Source organism: Schistocerca americana, chromosome 3 (assembly GCF_021461395.2).
Source record: "Schistocerca americana isolate TAMUIC-IGC-003095 chromosome 3, iqSchAmer2.1, whole genome shotgun sequence".
Lineage (NCBI taxonomy): Eukaryota > Metazoa > Arthropoda > Insecta > Orthoptera > Acrididae > Schistocerca > Schistocerca americana.
The window spans coordinates 41,586,518-41,604,107 of NC_060121.1; the positions used below are offsets into that span (position 1 = coordinate 41,586,518).

At 44.1% G+C, this 17,590-nt stretch overlaps 1 protein-coding gene across 1 annotated transcript in view; it reads right to left on the reverse strand.

The window, feature by feature from the left end:
• Positions 1-17,590, reverse strand: part of LOC124607003 (collagen alpha-1(XVIII) chain-like) — a 939,249-nt gene that overhangs the window by 21,123 nt on the left and 900,536 nt on the right. The window contains exon 25 of the mRNA XM_047139151.1: positions 8,304-8,498. Within this exon, the coding sequence (XP_046995107.1) occupies positions 8,304-8,498 (195 nt within the window). The remainder of the gene's footprint in view (positions 1-8,303; positions 8,499-17,590) is intronic.

Consider the following 17,590-nt stretch of genomic DNA (forward strand, 5'->3'; position numbering starts at 1 on the left):
AATATGAGTCCAGTGTCTTAACCACCTCACTTGGTACTTTCATTGAACAAAGTGTGGATGTATAGCATGAGCAGCAAGAATTCTACAGAAGACATATCATCCACAAAAAGATACACCAACAAAAATTAAATCATTTTGGTCAAGTTTGTGCTGAATTTAATCTTGGAAGCACAATAAATACAGGTAACAGACTGGAAATTTAAAATGCCTCTTGTTCATTCATGATAAGTGTTTCAGTATTAAGCTGCCAGAGGTTACCATACTGACAAATTAAAATACGCAGTTAATGTACACTACACAACAGAGGGAAAGGATGACATTTTGGAAATTCCATGGTTATATAATATTTTATCATCTCTCTTCTCTCAAAAGACACACAGACATGACTGAAATGGTGTTACAGAGGTGGGATTTGATGGGAAACCAGCTGAATAAGTGGAAAATTAATAGACATAAAAAGCAAAGAACTGAGGTCAAATTGCCATATGGTGCACAATTGCAAATTATTATGGAGAGTCATTTTAGAGAACATGTTACTGCTCAATCAGTATTTTGATTCTGGACTGACAAATACACATACAAGCAACTCAACAAGAGATATCTACTGTGTCAGAACAAGAGCACTCCAGTAATCAAGGAAAATAGAACGGCTAGCATTACATATGACTGGGATGTTGTTCTCCGTTCTGCACTCACTGGCCAGCATGAGGTATTACGTGTCAGACATCGGCACTAGCAAATGAGGCCATGTGGATGTTGTTGGACTTTTGGCAGGTCACAATGTCACTGGTGAACTACAGGTTTTCACAGATGACTAGTAGACGGTGTTATTGAGATGTGATTTTACTGTAGTCAATAGCTAGTATTAAAACAATGGGAACTCAGAAATTGGCTGAATAGTTTATTTACACATATGAGAAAAGAAAAGTTGGTACTAACTACACTCCTGGAAATTGAAATAAGAACACCGTGAATTCATTGTCCCAGGAAGGGGAAACTTTATTGACACATTCCTGGGGTCAGATACATCACATGATCACACTGACAGAACCACAGGCACATAGACACAGGCAACAGAGCATGCACAATGTCGGCACTAGTACACTGTATATCCACCTTTCGCAGCAATGCAGGCTGCTATTCTCCCATGGAGACGATCGTAGAGATGCTGGATGTAGTCCTGTGGAACGGCTTGCCATGCCATTTCCACCTGGCACCTCAGTTGGACCAGCGTTCGTGCTGGACATGCAGACCGCGTGAGACGACGCTTCATCCAGTCCCAAACATGCTCAATGGGGGACAGATCCGGAGATCTTGCTGGCCAGGGTAGTTGACTTACACCTTCTAGAGCACGTTGGGTGGCACGGGATACATGCGGACGTGCATTGTCCTGTTGGAACAGCAAGTTCCCTTGCCGGTCTAGGAATGGTAGAACGATGGGTTCGATGACGGTTTGGATGTACCGTGCACTATTCAGTGTCCCCTCGACGATCACCAGTGGTGTACGGCCAGTGTAGGAGATCGCTCCCCACACCATGATGCCGGGTGTTGGCCCTGTGTGCCTCGGTCGTATGCAGTCCTGATTGTGGCGCTCACCTGCACGGCGCCAAACACGCATACGACCATCATTGGCACCAAGGCAGAAGCGACTCTCATCGCTGAAGACGACACGTCTCCATTCGTCCCTCCATTCACGCCTGTCGCGACACCACTGGAGGCGGGCTGCACGATGTTGGGGCGTGAGCGGAAGACGGCCTAACGGTGTGCGGGACCGTAGCCCAGCTTCATGGAGACGGTTGCGAATGGTCCTCGCCGATACCCCAGGAGCAACAGTGTCCCTAATTTGCTGGGAAGTGGCGGTGCGGTCCCCTACGGCACTGCGTAGGATCCTACGGTCTTGGCGTGCATCCGTGCGTCGCTGCGGTCCGGTCCCAGGTCGACGGGCACGTGCACCTTCCGCCGACCACTGGCGACAACATCGATGTACTGTGGAGACCTCACGCCCCACGTGTTGAGCAATTCGGCGGTACGTCCACCCGGCCTCCCGCATGCCCACTATACGCCCTCGCTCAAAGTCCGTCAACTGCACATACGGTTCACGTCCACGCTGTCGCGGCATGCTACCAGTGTTAAAGACTGCGATGGAGCTCCGTATGCCACGGCAAACTGGCTGACACTGACGGCGGCGGTGCACAAATGCTGCGCAGCTAGCGCCATTCGACGGCCAACACCGCGGTTCCTGGTGTGTCCGCTGTGCCGTGCGTGTGATCATTGCTTGTACAGCCCTCTCGCAGTGTCCGGAGCAAGTATGGTGGGTCTGACACACCGGTGTCAATGTGTTCTTTTTGCCATTTCCAGGAGTGTATATAGGAGAGAGGCTGAGCCGCGATAGGCACAATAAAAAAATTCGCACAGTCATAGCTTTTGGCCATTAAGGCCTTTGTCAGCATTAGACACACAAACACACATGCGCACACACACACTCACGCAAGCGCAACTTGCACACAGATCTGCAGTGACCAGCAGCACCAGTGCATGATGGGAGTGGCGACTGGGTGGGGGTAAGGAGGAGACTGGGGTGGGGAGGGGGAGGGTTAGTATGGTGGGAATGGGGGACAGTGAAGTGTTGCAGTTTAGATGGAGGGTAGGAGAGAAGGTGCGGAGGGTGGTGGGGGTAAGTAGCAGAAAGGAGAGAAAAAAATAAAAATAAAAGAAATTAAAAGACTGGGTGTGGCGGTGAAATGACGGCTGTGTAGTGCTGGAATGGGAACAGGGAGGAGGCTGGATGAGTGAGGACAGTGACTAACGAAAGTTGAGGCCAGGAGGGTTACGGGAACGTAGGATGTATTGCAGGGAAAGTTCCCACCTGCGCAATTCAGAAAAGCTGGTGCTGGCGCGAAGGACCCATATGGCACAGGCTGTGAAGCACTCATTGAGTTGAGGGGTATCATGTTTGGCAGCGTGTTCAGCTACAGGGTAGTCCACTTGTTTTTTGGCCACAGTTTGTTAGTGGCCGTTCATGTGGACAGACAGCTTGTTGGTTGTCATGCCTACATAGAATGCAGCACAGTGGTTGCAGCTTAGCTTGTAGATCACAGGAGTGGTTTCACAAGTAGCCATGCCTTTGATGTGATAGGTAATGTTAGTGACCAGACTGGAGTAGGTGGTGGTAGGAGGATGTATGGGACAGGTCTTGCATCTAGGTCTATTATAGGGGTATGAGCCATGAGGTAAGGGATTGGGAGCAGGGGTTGTGTAAGGAGGGACGAGTATATTGTGTATGTTTGGTGGATGGCGGAATACCACGGTGGGAGGGATGGGAAGGATAGTGGGTAGGACATTTCCCATTTCAGGGCACGACGAGAGGGAACCGAAACCCTGGCAGAGAAGGTCATTCAGTTGATCCAGTCCTGGATGGTACTGAGCTACGAGTAGAATGCTCCTCTGTGGCTGGACTGTGGGACTTTTGGAGGTGGTGGGAGACTGGAACATAAGGCACAGGAGATTTGTTTTTGTACAAGGATGGGAGGATAATTACACCAAGAAGTCCCTTCCGTAGAGCCTAGCCACCTGTGGTCGTCACATCTGGAGTGACGAGCAGTTCCTCTATAAATATGTCTCACTGAAGCCTTCACTGACCGTAATTATCCTCCCATCCTTGTACAAAAAAAAAAAAAAAAAAAAAAAAAAAAAAAAAAAAAAAAAAAAAAAAAAAAAAAAAAAAAAAAAATCTTCCGTGCCTATCTTTCCAATCTCCCATCACCTCCCAAAGTCCCACAGTCTGGCCACATTGGATCATTCCACTCGTAACTCAATACCATCTGGGACTGGAGCAACTGAATGACATTCCGCACCAGGGTTTCGATTACCTCTCGTCATGCCCTGAAATGGAAAATGTCCTACCCACTATCCTTCCCACCCCTCCCACCGTGGTATTCCGCCGTTCACCGAACCTACACAATATACTCGTCCATCCTTACACAACCCCTGCTCCCAATCCCGTACCTCATGGCTCATACCCCTGTAATAGACCTAGATGCAAGACCTGTCCCATACATCTTCCTACCACCACCTACTCCAGTCTGTTAACTAACATTACCTATCACATCAAAGGCAGGGCTAACTGCAAAACCACTCATGTGATCTACAAGCTAAGCTGCAACCACTGTGCTGCTTTCTATGCAGGCATGACAACCAACCAGCTGTCTGTCCGCATGAACGGCTACTGACGAACTGTGGCCAAAAAACAAGTGGACCACCCTATTGCTGAACACGCTGCCAAACATGATACCCCTCACCTCAACGACTGCTTCACAGCCTGTGCCATATGGATCCTTCCCACCAACACCAGCTTTTCTGAATTGCACAGGTGGGAACTTTCCCTGCAATACATCCCACATTCCCGTAACCCTCCTGGCATCATCCTTTGTTAGTCACTGTCCTCACCCATCCAGCCTCCTCCCTGTTTCCATTCCAGCACTACACCATCACACCCAGTCTTAATTTCTTTTATTTTTATTTTTTTTCTCTCCTTTCCACTGCTTACCCCCTGCCCCCTCCGCACCTTCTCTCTTACCCTCCATCTAAACTGCAACACTTCACTGTCCGCCACTCCCACCATACTATCCCTCCCCCTCGCAGCCCCAGCCTCCTCATTACCCCCAGCCGAGCAGTTCTAGGTGCTACAGTCTGGAACTGCGTGACCACTTCGGTCGCAGGTTCGAATCCTGCCTCGGGCATGGATGTGCGTGCTGTCCTTAGGTTAGTTAGGTCTAAGTAGTTCTAAGTTCTAGGGGACCGATGACCTCAGAAGTTAAGTCCCATAGTACTCAAGAGGCATTTGAACCTTACCCCCAACCAGTCGCCACTCCCATCATGCACTGGTGCTGCTGCTCACAGTGTAGTTTCAGCTCTCTGATACTGCAGATGTGTGTGCAAGTTGCGCTTGTGTGTGTGTGTGTGTGTGTGTGTGTGTGTGTGTGTGTGTGTGTGTCTAATGCTGACAAAGGCCTTAATGGCCAAAAGCTATGATTGTGTTAATCTTTTTAGTGTGCCTATCGCGGCTCAGCATCTCCGCTATATGGTGAGTAGTAACCTTCCTTCTCTGTGTGTATAATGGCAATCTCTCATTCCTATTTTACTACTGCACATTCTTGCAGCAACTTGTGAGCTCTTTCACGTTTTTCCATAATTTCGTGATCTGGTGATCTTTTTTTATATCTTCAGTGATTTTATTTGCATCTTCAGTGCCTCCCCCCCCCCCCCCCCCCCTTTCCCTCTCTGCTGACCTTCTTCTTTGTTTGGATGATTTTTTTTTTCTTTACTGAATGACCATTTCACTTTAATTGACAATCATTTCTCTTAATTTTCTCGACACTTCTTCTCTGTTTGGCAAATTTTTTATTGTTTAGTTACCACTTTTCATAGTTTAACAGTTAACTTCCTTGTTTTGCTATCGGTTTTCCCCGTTTATCAACAGCTTTACTTACATGGCTACTGCTTTTTTGTATTTAGCTACCTCCTCCAATTTGACACAGACTTATCTGCTTTTCATCAATTATAGTAAAGGATTCTCTTTTTGTTATTTTCTGGCCTGAGCAGCCATAAGTGGTAGTCATGTGTGGGTGAGGTTTGCTTGATTGAGTAATGTGTGTGTTTCTCTTTTCTAAAAAAGGCTGAGGCCAAAATCTTAATGTGTAATAGACTTTTTGTTGTGCCTGTGTGTAGCTCAACATGTCATCTTTACAGTGAGTAGCAATCTATCCTTTCCATAAATTTCAATACACTGGTGTCCAAAATTAAAAGCAACAAACTGCTATTTCCTCTTCTTGTGTCTAATTCATAGTAGAGTCATACAAACTGTCAACAGATGTCTATACAATTATGTTCTGCATGTAAGGTGCCATTCTGGTCAATCGGACAACCAAGCCAGTGATTACATCAGGGCACCTATCAAAATTGTGTAGTGTGTGCCAGGTAGTCTCATATCAGCAATTGCTGTTTATACAGCCACAGACAGGGCGGTATGACACAAATAAGGTGCCTATCACACACTCTGCGGTGGAGGGCCATCAGAAGAATGGAAGCAGGACAGTCGCAAACTGCTGTGGCAGATGGCTTAATGTGACCGTTCCCTTGTTTCTCGGGTGTGGCGACAATTGACAGAGACCGGAACAATATCCTGAAGACCAGGGCAAGGTCAACCATGTGAGATATCAGAAAGAGAGGAGTGTTATTTGGCTGTAAGTGAAAGACTTTATCGCCTTAGCATTGCACGGCAACTGGCATTTGACCTTGCAGCATCCACTGGACATGTATAAAGACAAATAATTACAGAAGGCTTCGGCAGAGTGCTCTTTATAGTTGGGAGACCTGCTGTATGTGTACATCTGATGCATCTTCACAGAAGGGAATGCCTCTAGAGTGGAGTCATCAATGTACCACCTAGAAGTCGAACAGTGGGCCAAAGCTCTTTTCACAGATTAGTCCCATCTTGGTCTGGAGAGTGATTCTCCAAGTACTCGCATCTGGATGGAATGTGGAACACAATTTCAGGACCAAACCATTGTTGAAAGGGACCGATAACGAGGAGGATCCCTAATGGTGTGGGAAAGGATTATGCTGACCACTTGAACACCTAATTATGAAATTGTTTGTGTGAATTGACAAGGTTTAACTGCTATCAGGTATCGTGACGAGATCTTGGGACCTCATATGAGACTGTTGCAAAGTGGTATGGACCCAGACTTTGTACTAATGGATGATAATGTTTGACCTCATAGAGAAAGGGTGGTTGATGTTTTCTTGGAAACAGAAAATGTTGAACCCATGGCGTGGCCTGTTCACTCTCCCAATTTGAATCCCAGAGAGAATGTCTGATAAGCACTAGGAAGACAAGTTGCATCACATCAGCACCCACCATTCACTCTCCAATATTTGCAAGCAGCTCTGCAGGAAGAATGAGTGTTATTGCCTCAACATGAGATTGATGACATCATTCAAAGCACGCCCTGTAGTTGTCGGGCCTGTATTGCTGCCAGAGATGGTCACACCCCATACTGAGCTCATTAACCAGTTGTTGGAATGTGTGTGCAAATCCATTAAGTTTGAAAAAATGAATATTTTTGTACACCATTAGCATACAACAATTATTTATGTTCTTTATTCTTTACATTTCTTCTACTTTACTATCACCTGTTTATACTGTTTCATGGCAAAATAAACACAGCCTTGAAAAATTTCCATTTGTTGCTTTAATTTTGGACACCAGTGTATTTCAAATTGTTCATCAATTTGACCCTGTAGGATAGTGCAGTGGTTAGCACACAAGACTCACATTTGAGGAGGACAGTTCAAACCTGCATCCAACCATCCTGATTTAGGTTTTCATTTTCCCTAAATCACTTATGGGAAATGCTGGGAAGGTTCTTTTGAAAGGGGAAAAGCCACTTTCCTTCTCCACCTTTCCCTAATCTGAGCTTGTGCATCGTCTCTAATGACCTCATTGTCCTTGGGATGTTAAACACTAATCTCCTCCACCTCCTTGTCAGTTTGCAAGATAACAAGAATTGCTGATTATTTATATTTCTACAACATGCAAATTATATATCATTCCATTAATGGATAAAGTTGTAATGAGTGAATGAAAAAGAATATTTTTTCTGTTATATCTATATTACTAAATGACTGAAACAGGATGGGTGTATGTTCCCAGTTGCAGGTTGGCTATCTAACACGTCCATGAGCAACAAAAATTTGGTTTTCAGTATTTTGTATAATCATTGACTGAATTTAAAATGCTGTCATAACGTACTCACTAAGAGGTATAGCCTTGCATTAAAGTTTTAACACAATAAGTCATGTATTAAAGTTAAAAACTGTGTATATGCCTCAGGGCAGCATGACTCACAGCATGCAACTTACACATACTATATTCATCCACTATTTGATAATGCAATGCAGTAAAACTTCAACATCAGGCAAGATATTTAAATTTATTACATCTCAGCTACCAACCATTACACAGATATAACTTGAATGAACCCTTCAAAATTATATCATTTATGCCACGTAGTTCAGGAGACATGATGCCATAAACATTGTTGTGTGTGAAACTAGTTTTTCTTAAAACAGAGCTATTGAAGCTGTTTTATATATTCTTTGAAGAATGAAGATTTTTTTAAATCTTGTATGGAGCTTTAGCCTTATATTACCTGACATATGAGTAGGTGCTTTAATTTAGAACCAGAACGCAGGAGGAGACTTTTCTGCCTTTGATCCCAGAATAGACAAGGAAAACTTACCTTGGTGTTCACTACGGGAAGATCTCTGTCTGAGTATCGCACAATGGAGTCAAGGTTCTGTACTCTCGATGACAGGAAAGCTCTGAATGTGCCACGCAGACCAGCTCTCCGTGCTTGCCTGTAGCACGAATAGTCTGCCCCTCTCACTCCATGCATATCTCCAGTTTGAGGCTCATTCAGTGCAGCTATTCGAAGCTGTCATAAAAATAAAGAGCATATCAGTTGTTGTTTTACTGTCAAAAAATATGCAAAACATATTTAGAAATATTTAACCTAATTTGTAGTTACTATACCAGTGTTTGAGCTGAATAAGAAACGCTGTTCCAATGCCAACTTTGTATTCAAAATTAAAATATACTGCCAAGGTTCCATATGCTAAAATTCTGAAACACAATACAGGTTGTCAACGTTTTCTGTGCTTATAATTTTGTTTATTGAGCTGTGCAGAATTTGTGTGTGTAAGTGAAAGAGAGAGAAAGGGAAAAAAGACGGGGGGAGGGGGAGAGGGAGAGGAGGGCAGGGGGTGGCCTCAGTCCATACTCTTTATATTTCAGGTCCACCATGTACAACCTGACACATTTCAATCTTCCTGGCAGATGAAAGCTGTGTGCCAAACCCATCCATGGTCTTAATATACCAGGGAGTTTCAAATTAGCACATACACTATTCCTGGGTGAAAACTCATTCTGCTACATTTCATTTACATTGGTTCCATTTTGGGGCTTACTTTACACAAAACACCGTGAATAACAGAAGGACGTAACCGAATTTCATGGTCTGGGTAGCACTGTGGAGTGAAGCAACAGATGTCTCAAGAAAATCAAATGAAGAGTGTTTCTGGACAAGAGTGTGTTTCAAAACAAGTAACTTCTGCTGAACAGGTACATCAGCAGAGAGATTGCAGAAATGTGATTTTGGAGGAAAATTATAAGAACTAGCTAGACTGACAGAAAAAAAAATAAGGTGGTTCTACCAGAAATAGTAGAGAAGGCCAACAAATGCAAAACTCACTGGATACTCAATCAGATGCGACATTTTCGAATACAATATAGTGGAAGAAAACACAGAGGCGACCAAGAACATCCCGTTTAAAAATTATGATCAGTGTGATGGCATGTTCTCTGTACATGGAGGCTAAGAGGACTGCCGAAGAGAGGAAACTGTGGCTGCAGAGATAAGGCTTAGCCTTCTGAAAGAAGAAACATTGGATAAGCTACAAAAAATTTAGAGGGATGTGAATGGAAAATGCCTGTAGTATTAACAAAAATTGCAGGCTTCACTATTCTGAATTACACATGTGGGAATTGTCTCTCCAGCATATCCTGTGCTCTTGCAATGTCCATGGCCTAAACCTCCAATAACTTGTTTCCCGCAGCATCATCTTGTCTTTTCCCTTCTCTCTTTTGTCCCGATCATTCTTCCCCATCCAGATCGTGTACTGACTTCTCCTACCACTCTTCCCCCATGTGAAACCCCCCCGCCCCCCTCCTGCACCCTGTCCAGGAGTCTTCCTTTCCCTCTTCCCTCTCTGTCAACCTCTTCATTTCTTTCGTCACCTCCCTCTCCTTTTCCCCCTACCCTTTCTTTATCTCTTACATGCTCTACCGCCTGAACTACTTTCATCTTGTTGTGCAGCCATTGATTCATCTGGTAGAAGATCTGCCTACACCATCCTAATACCCGCTCATCACCTTGTGCATCCTTCCCTACTCCCACCTAAATGGGCAACTACCCACAATAATCAACAATCAGCCTGCTACAGCCATGGTTGTGAATGTTTGGGTGTCTGTGTGGTTGTGTTTGTGGATGTGAAGGTATGTACTTTTGCTAAAGAAAGAGCAAGAGCTTAACAGCTAGTGTAAATACTGTATTCTGTTGAGTGTTTCTGCACACCAAACGTAAGTCAACTATACGTAAGCGGTTCAATTTCATTTGTTCTATGTATTATACAATTAAGGAACTTCCATTGTTCTTAAAGGACTTAGTTATTTTAAGTACAACACAATAGATATTTTCTCTTGTGAAATTTGTCGGAACACTCCAGAAAGAATAATGATATCCATAATAACAACTCTAAAAGAAAAAATGATCTTTATAAAAATTGGCTTTAGCTCAAAAAAGGTTGGATAACGCTGCTATGAAAATCTTTCATCGCTTACCCAATGCAGGTTCACGAGGTTTTAGTTAACCATAGATAACATACTGGTGGCACCAATTCAGCATGGTTTCCTACACAGGAATCACACAGTAGGCATCTTTTCTGAGCTTAAGAAGCCCTACTGTATGACTTGGAGGCATAATATCCTTGGGCAGTTCCAATAATGAGGATTCTGGGAAGATCTAGCCATCTTCATATACTTTTCGAAATATAGTCACTGAATTATGAATTCTTTTACCATCAGCTGTAATGGTATAGTTATGCAGTAGGAAAACAGATTTCTGTTAGCTACTGTACTTCAGTAGCCAGTTGCAATAATGACTGTGTGGACAATGTGGCCTATTCTACACCTTATTTTAGATCTTTATGATGATGCTATACTGATTATATTTATATGCTTTGACGATGCCATTATGGCCTAATCACTTTAGGACATGGTGTAAAAAAGGTACGTTTTACCATATTTTCTGTACATCTCCCTGGTTGTATGATAGTGTATTGTGATATGTATTGCTGTATTATGTTGAAAGACACACTGCTCACTAGGTGTATATATTTGTATATTATAGATCTGAGGATGGTCATTACGGACTGAAACCGTTCATCGTCTAAAGAATTCATATTTTGATCAAAGACTGAAATAAAAAACATTTGTATATGAATATAATAGAGGGAAACATTCCACGTGTGAAAAATATATCTAAAGACAAAGATGATGTGACTTACCAAACGAAAGCGCTGGCAGGTTGATAGACACACAAACAAACACAAACATACACACAAAATTCTAGCTTTCGCAACAAACTGTTGCCTCATCAGGAAAGAGGGAAGGAGAGGGAAAGACGAAAGGATGTGGGTTTTAAGGGAGAGGGTAAGGAGTCATTCCAATCCCGGGAGCGGGAAGACTTACCTTAGGGGGAAAAAAGGACAGGTATACACTCGCGCGCGCGCGCGCGCGCGCGCGCGCCCACACACACACACACACACACACACACACACACACACACACACACATATCCATCTGCACATACACAGACACAAGCAGACATTTGTAAAGGCAAAGAGTTTGGGCAGAGATGTCAGTCGAGGTGGAAGTACAGAGGCAAAGATGTTGTTGAAAGACAGATGAGGTATGAGTGGCGGCAACTTGAAATTAGTGGAGTTTGAGGCTTGGTGGATAACGAGAAGAGAGGATATACTGAAGGGCAAGTTCTCATCTCCGGAGTTCTGACAGGTTGGTGTAACACTGTGCCAAGATGTGCTGGCCGTGCACCAAGTCATGTTTAGCCACAGGGTGATCCTCATTACCAACAAGCACTGTCAGCCTGTGTCCATTCATGCGAATGGACAGTTTGTTGTTAGTCATTCCCACATAGAAAGCTTCACAGTGTAGGCAGGTCAGTTGGTAAATCACGTGGGTGCTTTCACACGTGGCTCTGCCTTTGATCGTGTACACCTTCCAGGTTACAGGACTGGAGTAGGTGGTGGTGGGAGAGTGCATGGGACAGGTTTTACACCGGGGGCTACAAAGGTTATGCGGATGGCGGAAAGACACTTTTGGTGGAGTGGGGAGGATTTCATGAAGGATGGATCTCATTTCAGGGCAGGATTTGAGGAAGTCGTATCCCTGCTGGAGAGCCACATTCAGAGTCTGATCCAGTCCCGGAAAGTATCCTGTCACAAGTGGGGCACTTTTGGGGTTCTTCTGTGGGAGGTTCTGGGTTTGAGCGGATGAGGAAGTGGCTCTGGTTATTTGCTTCTGTACCAGGTCGGGAGGGTAGTTGCGGGATGCGAAAGCTGTTTTCAGGTTGTTGGTGTAATGGTTCAGGGATTCCGGACTGGAGCAGATTCGTTTGCCACGAAGACCTAGGCTGTAGGGAAGGGACCGTTTGATGTAGAATGGGTGGCAGCTGTCATAATGGAGGTACTGTTGCTTGTTGGTGGGTTTGATGTGGACAGACGTGTGAAGCTGGCCATTGGACAGATGGAGGTCAACGTCAAGGAAAGTGGCATGGGATTTGGAGTAGGACCAGGTGAATCTGATGGAACCAGAGGAGTTGAGGTTGGAGAGGAAATTCTGGAGTTCTTCTTCACTGTTAGTCCAGATCATGAAGATGTCATCAATAAATCTGTACCAAACTTTGGGTTAGCAGGCCTGGGTAACCAAGAAGGCTTTCTCTAAGCGACCCATGAATAGGTTGGCGTACGAGGGGGCCATTGTGGTACCCATGGCTGCTCCCTTTAATTTTTGGTATGTCTGGCCTTCAATAGTGAAGAAGTTGTGGGTCAGGATGAAGCTGGCTAAGGTAACGAGGAAAGAGGTTTTAGGTAGGCTGGCAGGTGATCAGCGTGAAAGGAAGTGCTCCATAGCAGCGAGGCCCTGGACGTGCAGAATATTTGTGTATAAGGAAGTGGCATCAATGGTTACAAGGATGGTTTCCGGGGGTAGCAGGTTTCCCGACCTGGTACAGAAGCAAATAACCAGAGCCACTTCCTCATCCCCCTCAAACCCAGAACCTCCCACAGAACCACCCCAAAAGGGCCCCATTTGTGACAGGATACTTCCCAGGACTGGATCAGACTCTGAATGTGGCTCTCCAGCAGGGATACGACTTTCAACCTCCGCTAATTTCAAGTTGCCGCCACTCATACCTCATCTGTCTTTCAACAACATCTTTGCCTCTGTACTTCCACCTCGACAGACATCTCTGCCCAACCTCTTTGCCTTTACAAATGTCTGCTTGTGTCTGTGTATGTGCGGATGGATACATGTGTGTGTGCGAGTGTATACCTGTCCTTTTTTCCCCCTAAGGTAAGTCTTCCCGCTCCCGGGATTGGAATGACTCCTTACCCTCTCCCTTAAAACCCACATCCTTTCGTCTTTCGCTCTCCTTCCCTCTTTCCTGATGAAGCAACCGTTGGTTGCAAAAGCTTGAATTTTGTGTGTATGTTTGTGTGTCTATCAACCTGCCAGCGCTTTGGTTTGGTAAGTCACATCATCTTTGTTTTTAGATATAAAACATTTGTATATTGCCCATTGGTGACACGAAAATTTGTACTGGACCGGGAGTCAAAACCAGATTTCACACTTACTGTGAGTGGTCGCCTTAGCCACTCAGACTATCCATGCACACCTCCCGGACCGACCCCAACTTCCACATGTCACACTGTCTACTTCCTTATATCTTAGTCTAATCTGTTCATCCCTTCATGCCCACAACTTTAATTGTATTCCCGCATCAGGGAGAATGAAACAATGAGGGACTGAGATTCTTGCGGGCTTTCAAAAATAACTATGCACTCTCCAACTCAGAGTTGCAAATATTAAAAGTTTTGGCTGGTTTAGTTGTCTAGGGTCTGGGATACGTAGTTGCCGCATTACAGACCAAATACTGCTGAGTCTACATTCTACGATAAGAGTACTCACATGAATCGAATGGTCGAAGGCTTCTATCACTCAGCAATTACGCATTACGGATGTTCCATATAAATTTATAAATGAAAGATTGCAATTAAATAAAATCTGCAGGTACTTTCAAGAATGTGGTATATTTCTGCAAAACACTTATTGGTGTCGATGATCCAGCAATTAAATAAAATATAAGTTGAATAACAGGGAAACAATAGATTCCTACAGCACATAATTAGTTATGAACAACAACATAGCTCACGAGACATGCACTTCTAAATGCACACTGCATCTTCACTGTAGAAGCCACGGTAATCACACAAGAGCACAAGTTGGCACTCCGAAGTATTTCTATCTCTTGCGATCACGCGCAAACTGCTCTACTCAAAGTTGCACAAACTGCTCCACTCCAAGTCTTTCCCACGACTGTGCGTCCGCCGCGCCGTCCAGCACTTTCCGTGTCCCGTCCAGCGCTAGCACTCCCCGTGTCCAGTGCCATACCCCCCACCCCTACTCCTCCCCGGACTACCCCTGTGGCCTCTCCAGAAACTCACTTCCATTCAGTCTCCAGTCTCTCTTAGTAATGAGTGCTGTGATTGGCTAGAGCGCTCCCTCCATGTCTGCATGCCAATGTACACTCAAAAACATAATGAAACATATACAAACTACTGTATTTACATTTAAATAACTTGAAATTAAATAATATTCCTATGGCTGGACCACAAACACACTCTAACACACATTATTAAATACATAAACAATTAAAAAACATATATCAAAAGAAAAGAAGCACAAGGTAGGCCAGGAGCCTAATGTCCCTGTGCTTTCTAAAACACAGTAAATATTTAACCAATTTCTTCATAAACAGTATACCGTATATCGGATATAAACAAAGACATAGATCAGGGGTCTCCAAACTTTTTAGTCCGCGGGCCACATTGACTCCTCCACGAAGTCATAAGGGCCAAGATCTTCCTAGTGGGATTAAAGAACCCTAGCATTCCACGATCACCGTAATGTAAGGCTAAAGGAAAGATGAAATTGCAAAAATCTAAGGTTGTGGGAATAGCTATCACTGAAACAAACTATGATTTTTCTTTAATTACATAATTTTGATTGGTGGACATATCTGACCAAAATTCTGGCATATTTTATTCTGGCGAATTTCACCGACAAAAAAGTATGTCACTGCATATTCTTCACGAAAGCGTCCTGCAAAGTTAACGAAATCTCAAAATCATTGTTAGCAACACTGTTACTGCAAGACGTAACAGAGGTAGAGTATGTCAACGCATTGTTATTTCAAACAGCGCAACAATAAGTTTAGTTATGTAGTCTTGTAGCAAGTAGCAGAGCCAATGTCGTGGTGTATTGGTCACGATAGGCCTCGAAACTCAATTGTTGGCAGTATAGGTACCACCTCAAATATTTGGCGGGCCGGATACTGGGGATGTCGGGCCACCTAAGGCGGGCTGGTTTGCTGGCCCTCGCGGGCCGGTTTCGGCCCGCGGGCCGTAGTTTGGAGACCCCTGACATAGATGAATAAATACATTTATAAGCATGCTGCTTCTGTTTTTTTCATGAAACTGTGGGGCACTTATAGCCTGACACATTCGATAGTAATTGGCCACTTTGATCTCCACTAACTCAAGTACTATTCCACTTACATGCCTGTAATTTATATCAATTTAGGTTTGCACTAATAGCTTTCTAAAGACACGTCGATCGACGAAATCGGATGAAGTGTTTAAATTTTGGAAATTCGTTGCTGGGTGTTACTTGTATAATTTACCATCAGATACTAAACTTTAAACTAATAAATATATCGAAAATCTGATTACTCCATCAGTATAGTAATGTACATATTTCTTTTTGAGGTGTTATGATACATATGGCTACTATTAATTTCTATATGAACTGTGAAATGTCCGCCATTAAGGTTTCACAAAGTCCGCCATCTTTGGCACTCCTTCATCGACACAAAGCACAGTCCTCGTCACAGCGGAATTCCCAGCTATAGGGCCGATGGACCACGTGCTGGGGCTACCCCTTTTGCAATGGCCGGAGTTCTGATAGGAGATGGGAACTTGCCCTTCAATATATTCTCTCTTCCCGTTACCCACCAGGCCTCAACCTCTGCTAATTTCAAGTTGCCGCCGCTCGTACCTTACCTGTCATTCAACAGTATCTTTGCCTCTGTACTTCCACCTCGACTGACATCTCTGCCCAACCTCTTTGCTTTTACGTATGTCTGCCTGTGCCTGTATATGTGCAGATGGATGTGTGTGTGTGTGTATGTGTGAGAGAATGTATACCTGTCCTTTTTTCCCCCTAAGGTAAGTCTTTCCACTCCCAGGATTGGAATGACTCCTTACCCTCTCCCTTAAAACCCACATCCTTTTGTCTTACCCTCTCCATCCCTCTTTCCTGATGAAGCAACCAGGGGTTGCAAAAGCTTGAAATTTGTGTGTTGTGTGTTTTTTTTGTCTCCATCAACATACCAACGCTTTCTCATTTGGTGAGTTACATCATATTTGTTTTTAGATATTTTTCCTACATGGAATAGCAAGAACTGCCAGACAAATCCAGAGGCAATTTATTTGTGGAAACTGGTGTGTCAGTGGGAGGCCAAAGTGACATGCCTGCAAACATACTGTGTGTGTGTGTGCGTGTGTGTGTGTGTGTGTGTGCGTGTGTGTGCGTGAGAGAGAGAGAGAGAGAGAGAGAGAGAGAGAGACTGGGGGTTTATCTTTCACATCTGAATAATGTTCATTGTTCATTTCTCTTTCCCACACTGCAGCTTTTCTTCTCTTTATGTTTGTCACTTCTGTATGGAAGCTGGTACAATGCTTGTTAATGTAGCAACTCTTAACTACTCCCTCTTTTACCACCTCCTTTACCTTTGTCTATTCTAGTCCTCACTACTAGTGGGCCCCCATTCTCCTGGCATCTGCGTGGGCTTTTCTTACTTTTTACCCCCCCCCCCCCCCCCCTCCCATTCCCCACATCCCTCTCTTCTCCCCAAGAAAGGAACTATTAGTTCTGAAGGATAGGTCAGTGTGTCACTTATGTGTCTCTCTCAGCTGTACCACATATTTCACACCTTGAAGGTGAGTACTGGCCAATGACTCTGTCAGAAAAATTTATTTATATAAGGGGTGATCAAAAAGTTTATGTTCAACGTCCATATGGTCCAGAATATGCCAATCCGGCAAAACTACTGTGTGTATTGAGGTAATCATTCCAACAATGCAGCAGGTTTGGTAAAAAAAAAACTAGTCCTGCTGTGTGAAAAAGTCCGTTGCTGCACACCTTTGGAATCATTCACCCTTCAAGACCTTTTCTATAGGAGCAAAGGTATGTGAATGAATGGGTACTGTTCCCCAGTGATGGAGACACCAGGTTTCTTGAAATCAATAAGCAATGAGTCCCAGTAATCAAAGAACAGGTGATCATCACCTTTCCAGTAAATAGGATGAGGGGATGATGGAAGACATCACTACTCCATACATGTTCCTCATTCTTCAATGATTGGCTACTAGTGTTTGTCCTTTGGCAGCCAAGGAAAGAATAACAGCATGTTGGTCCTGTTTGGATGCATCTGGTAATAACATCACCATAGCTGATGTGTCCACATTTACTGCATGCCCATCAAAAAGACACAAATGCTACACTAATTCTTTGCCTGTATATCGGTACTTATATACACACATCAGTCAT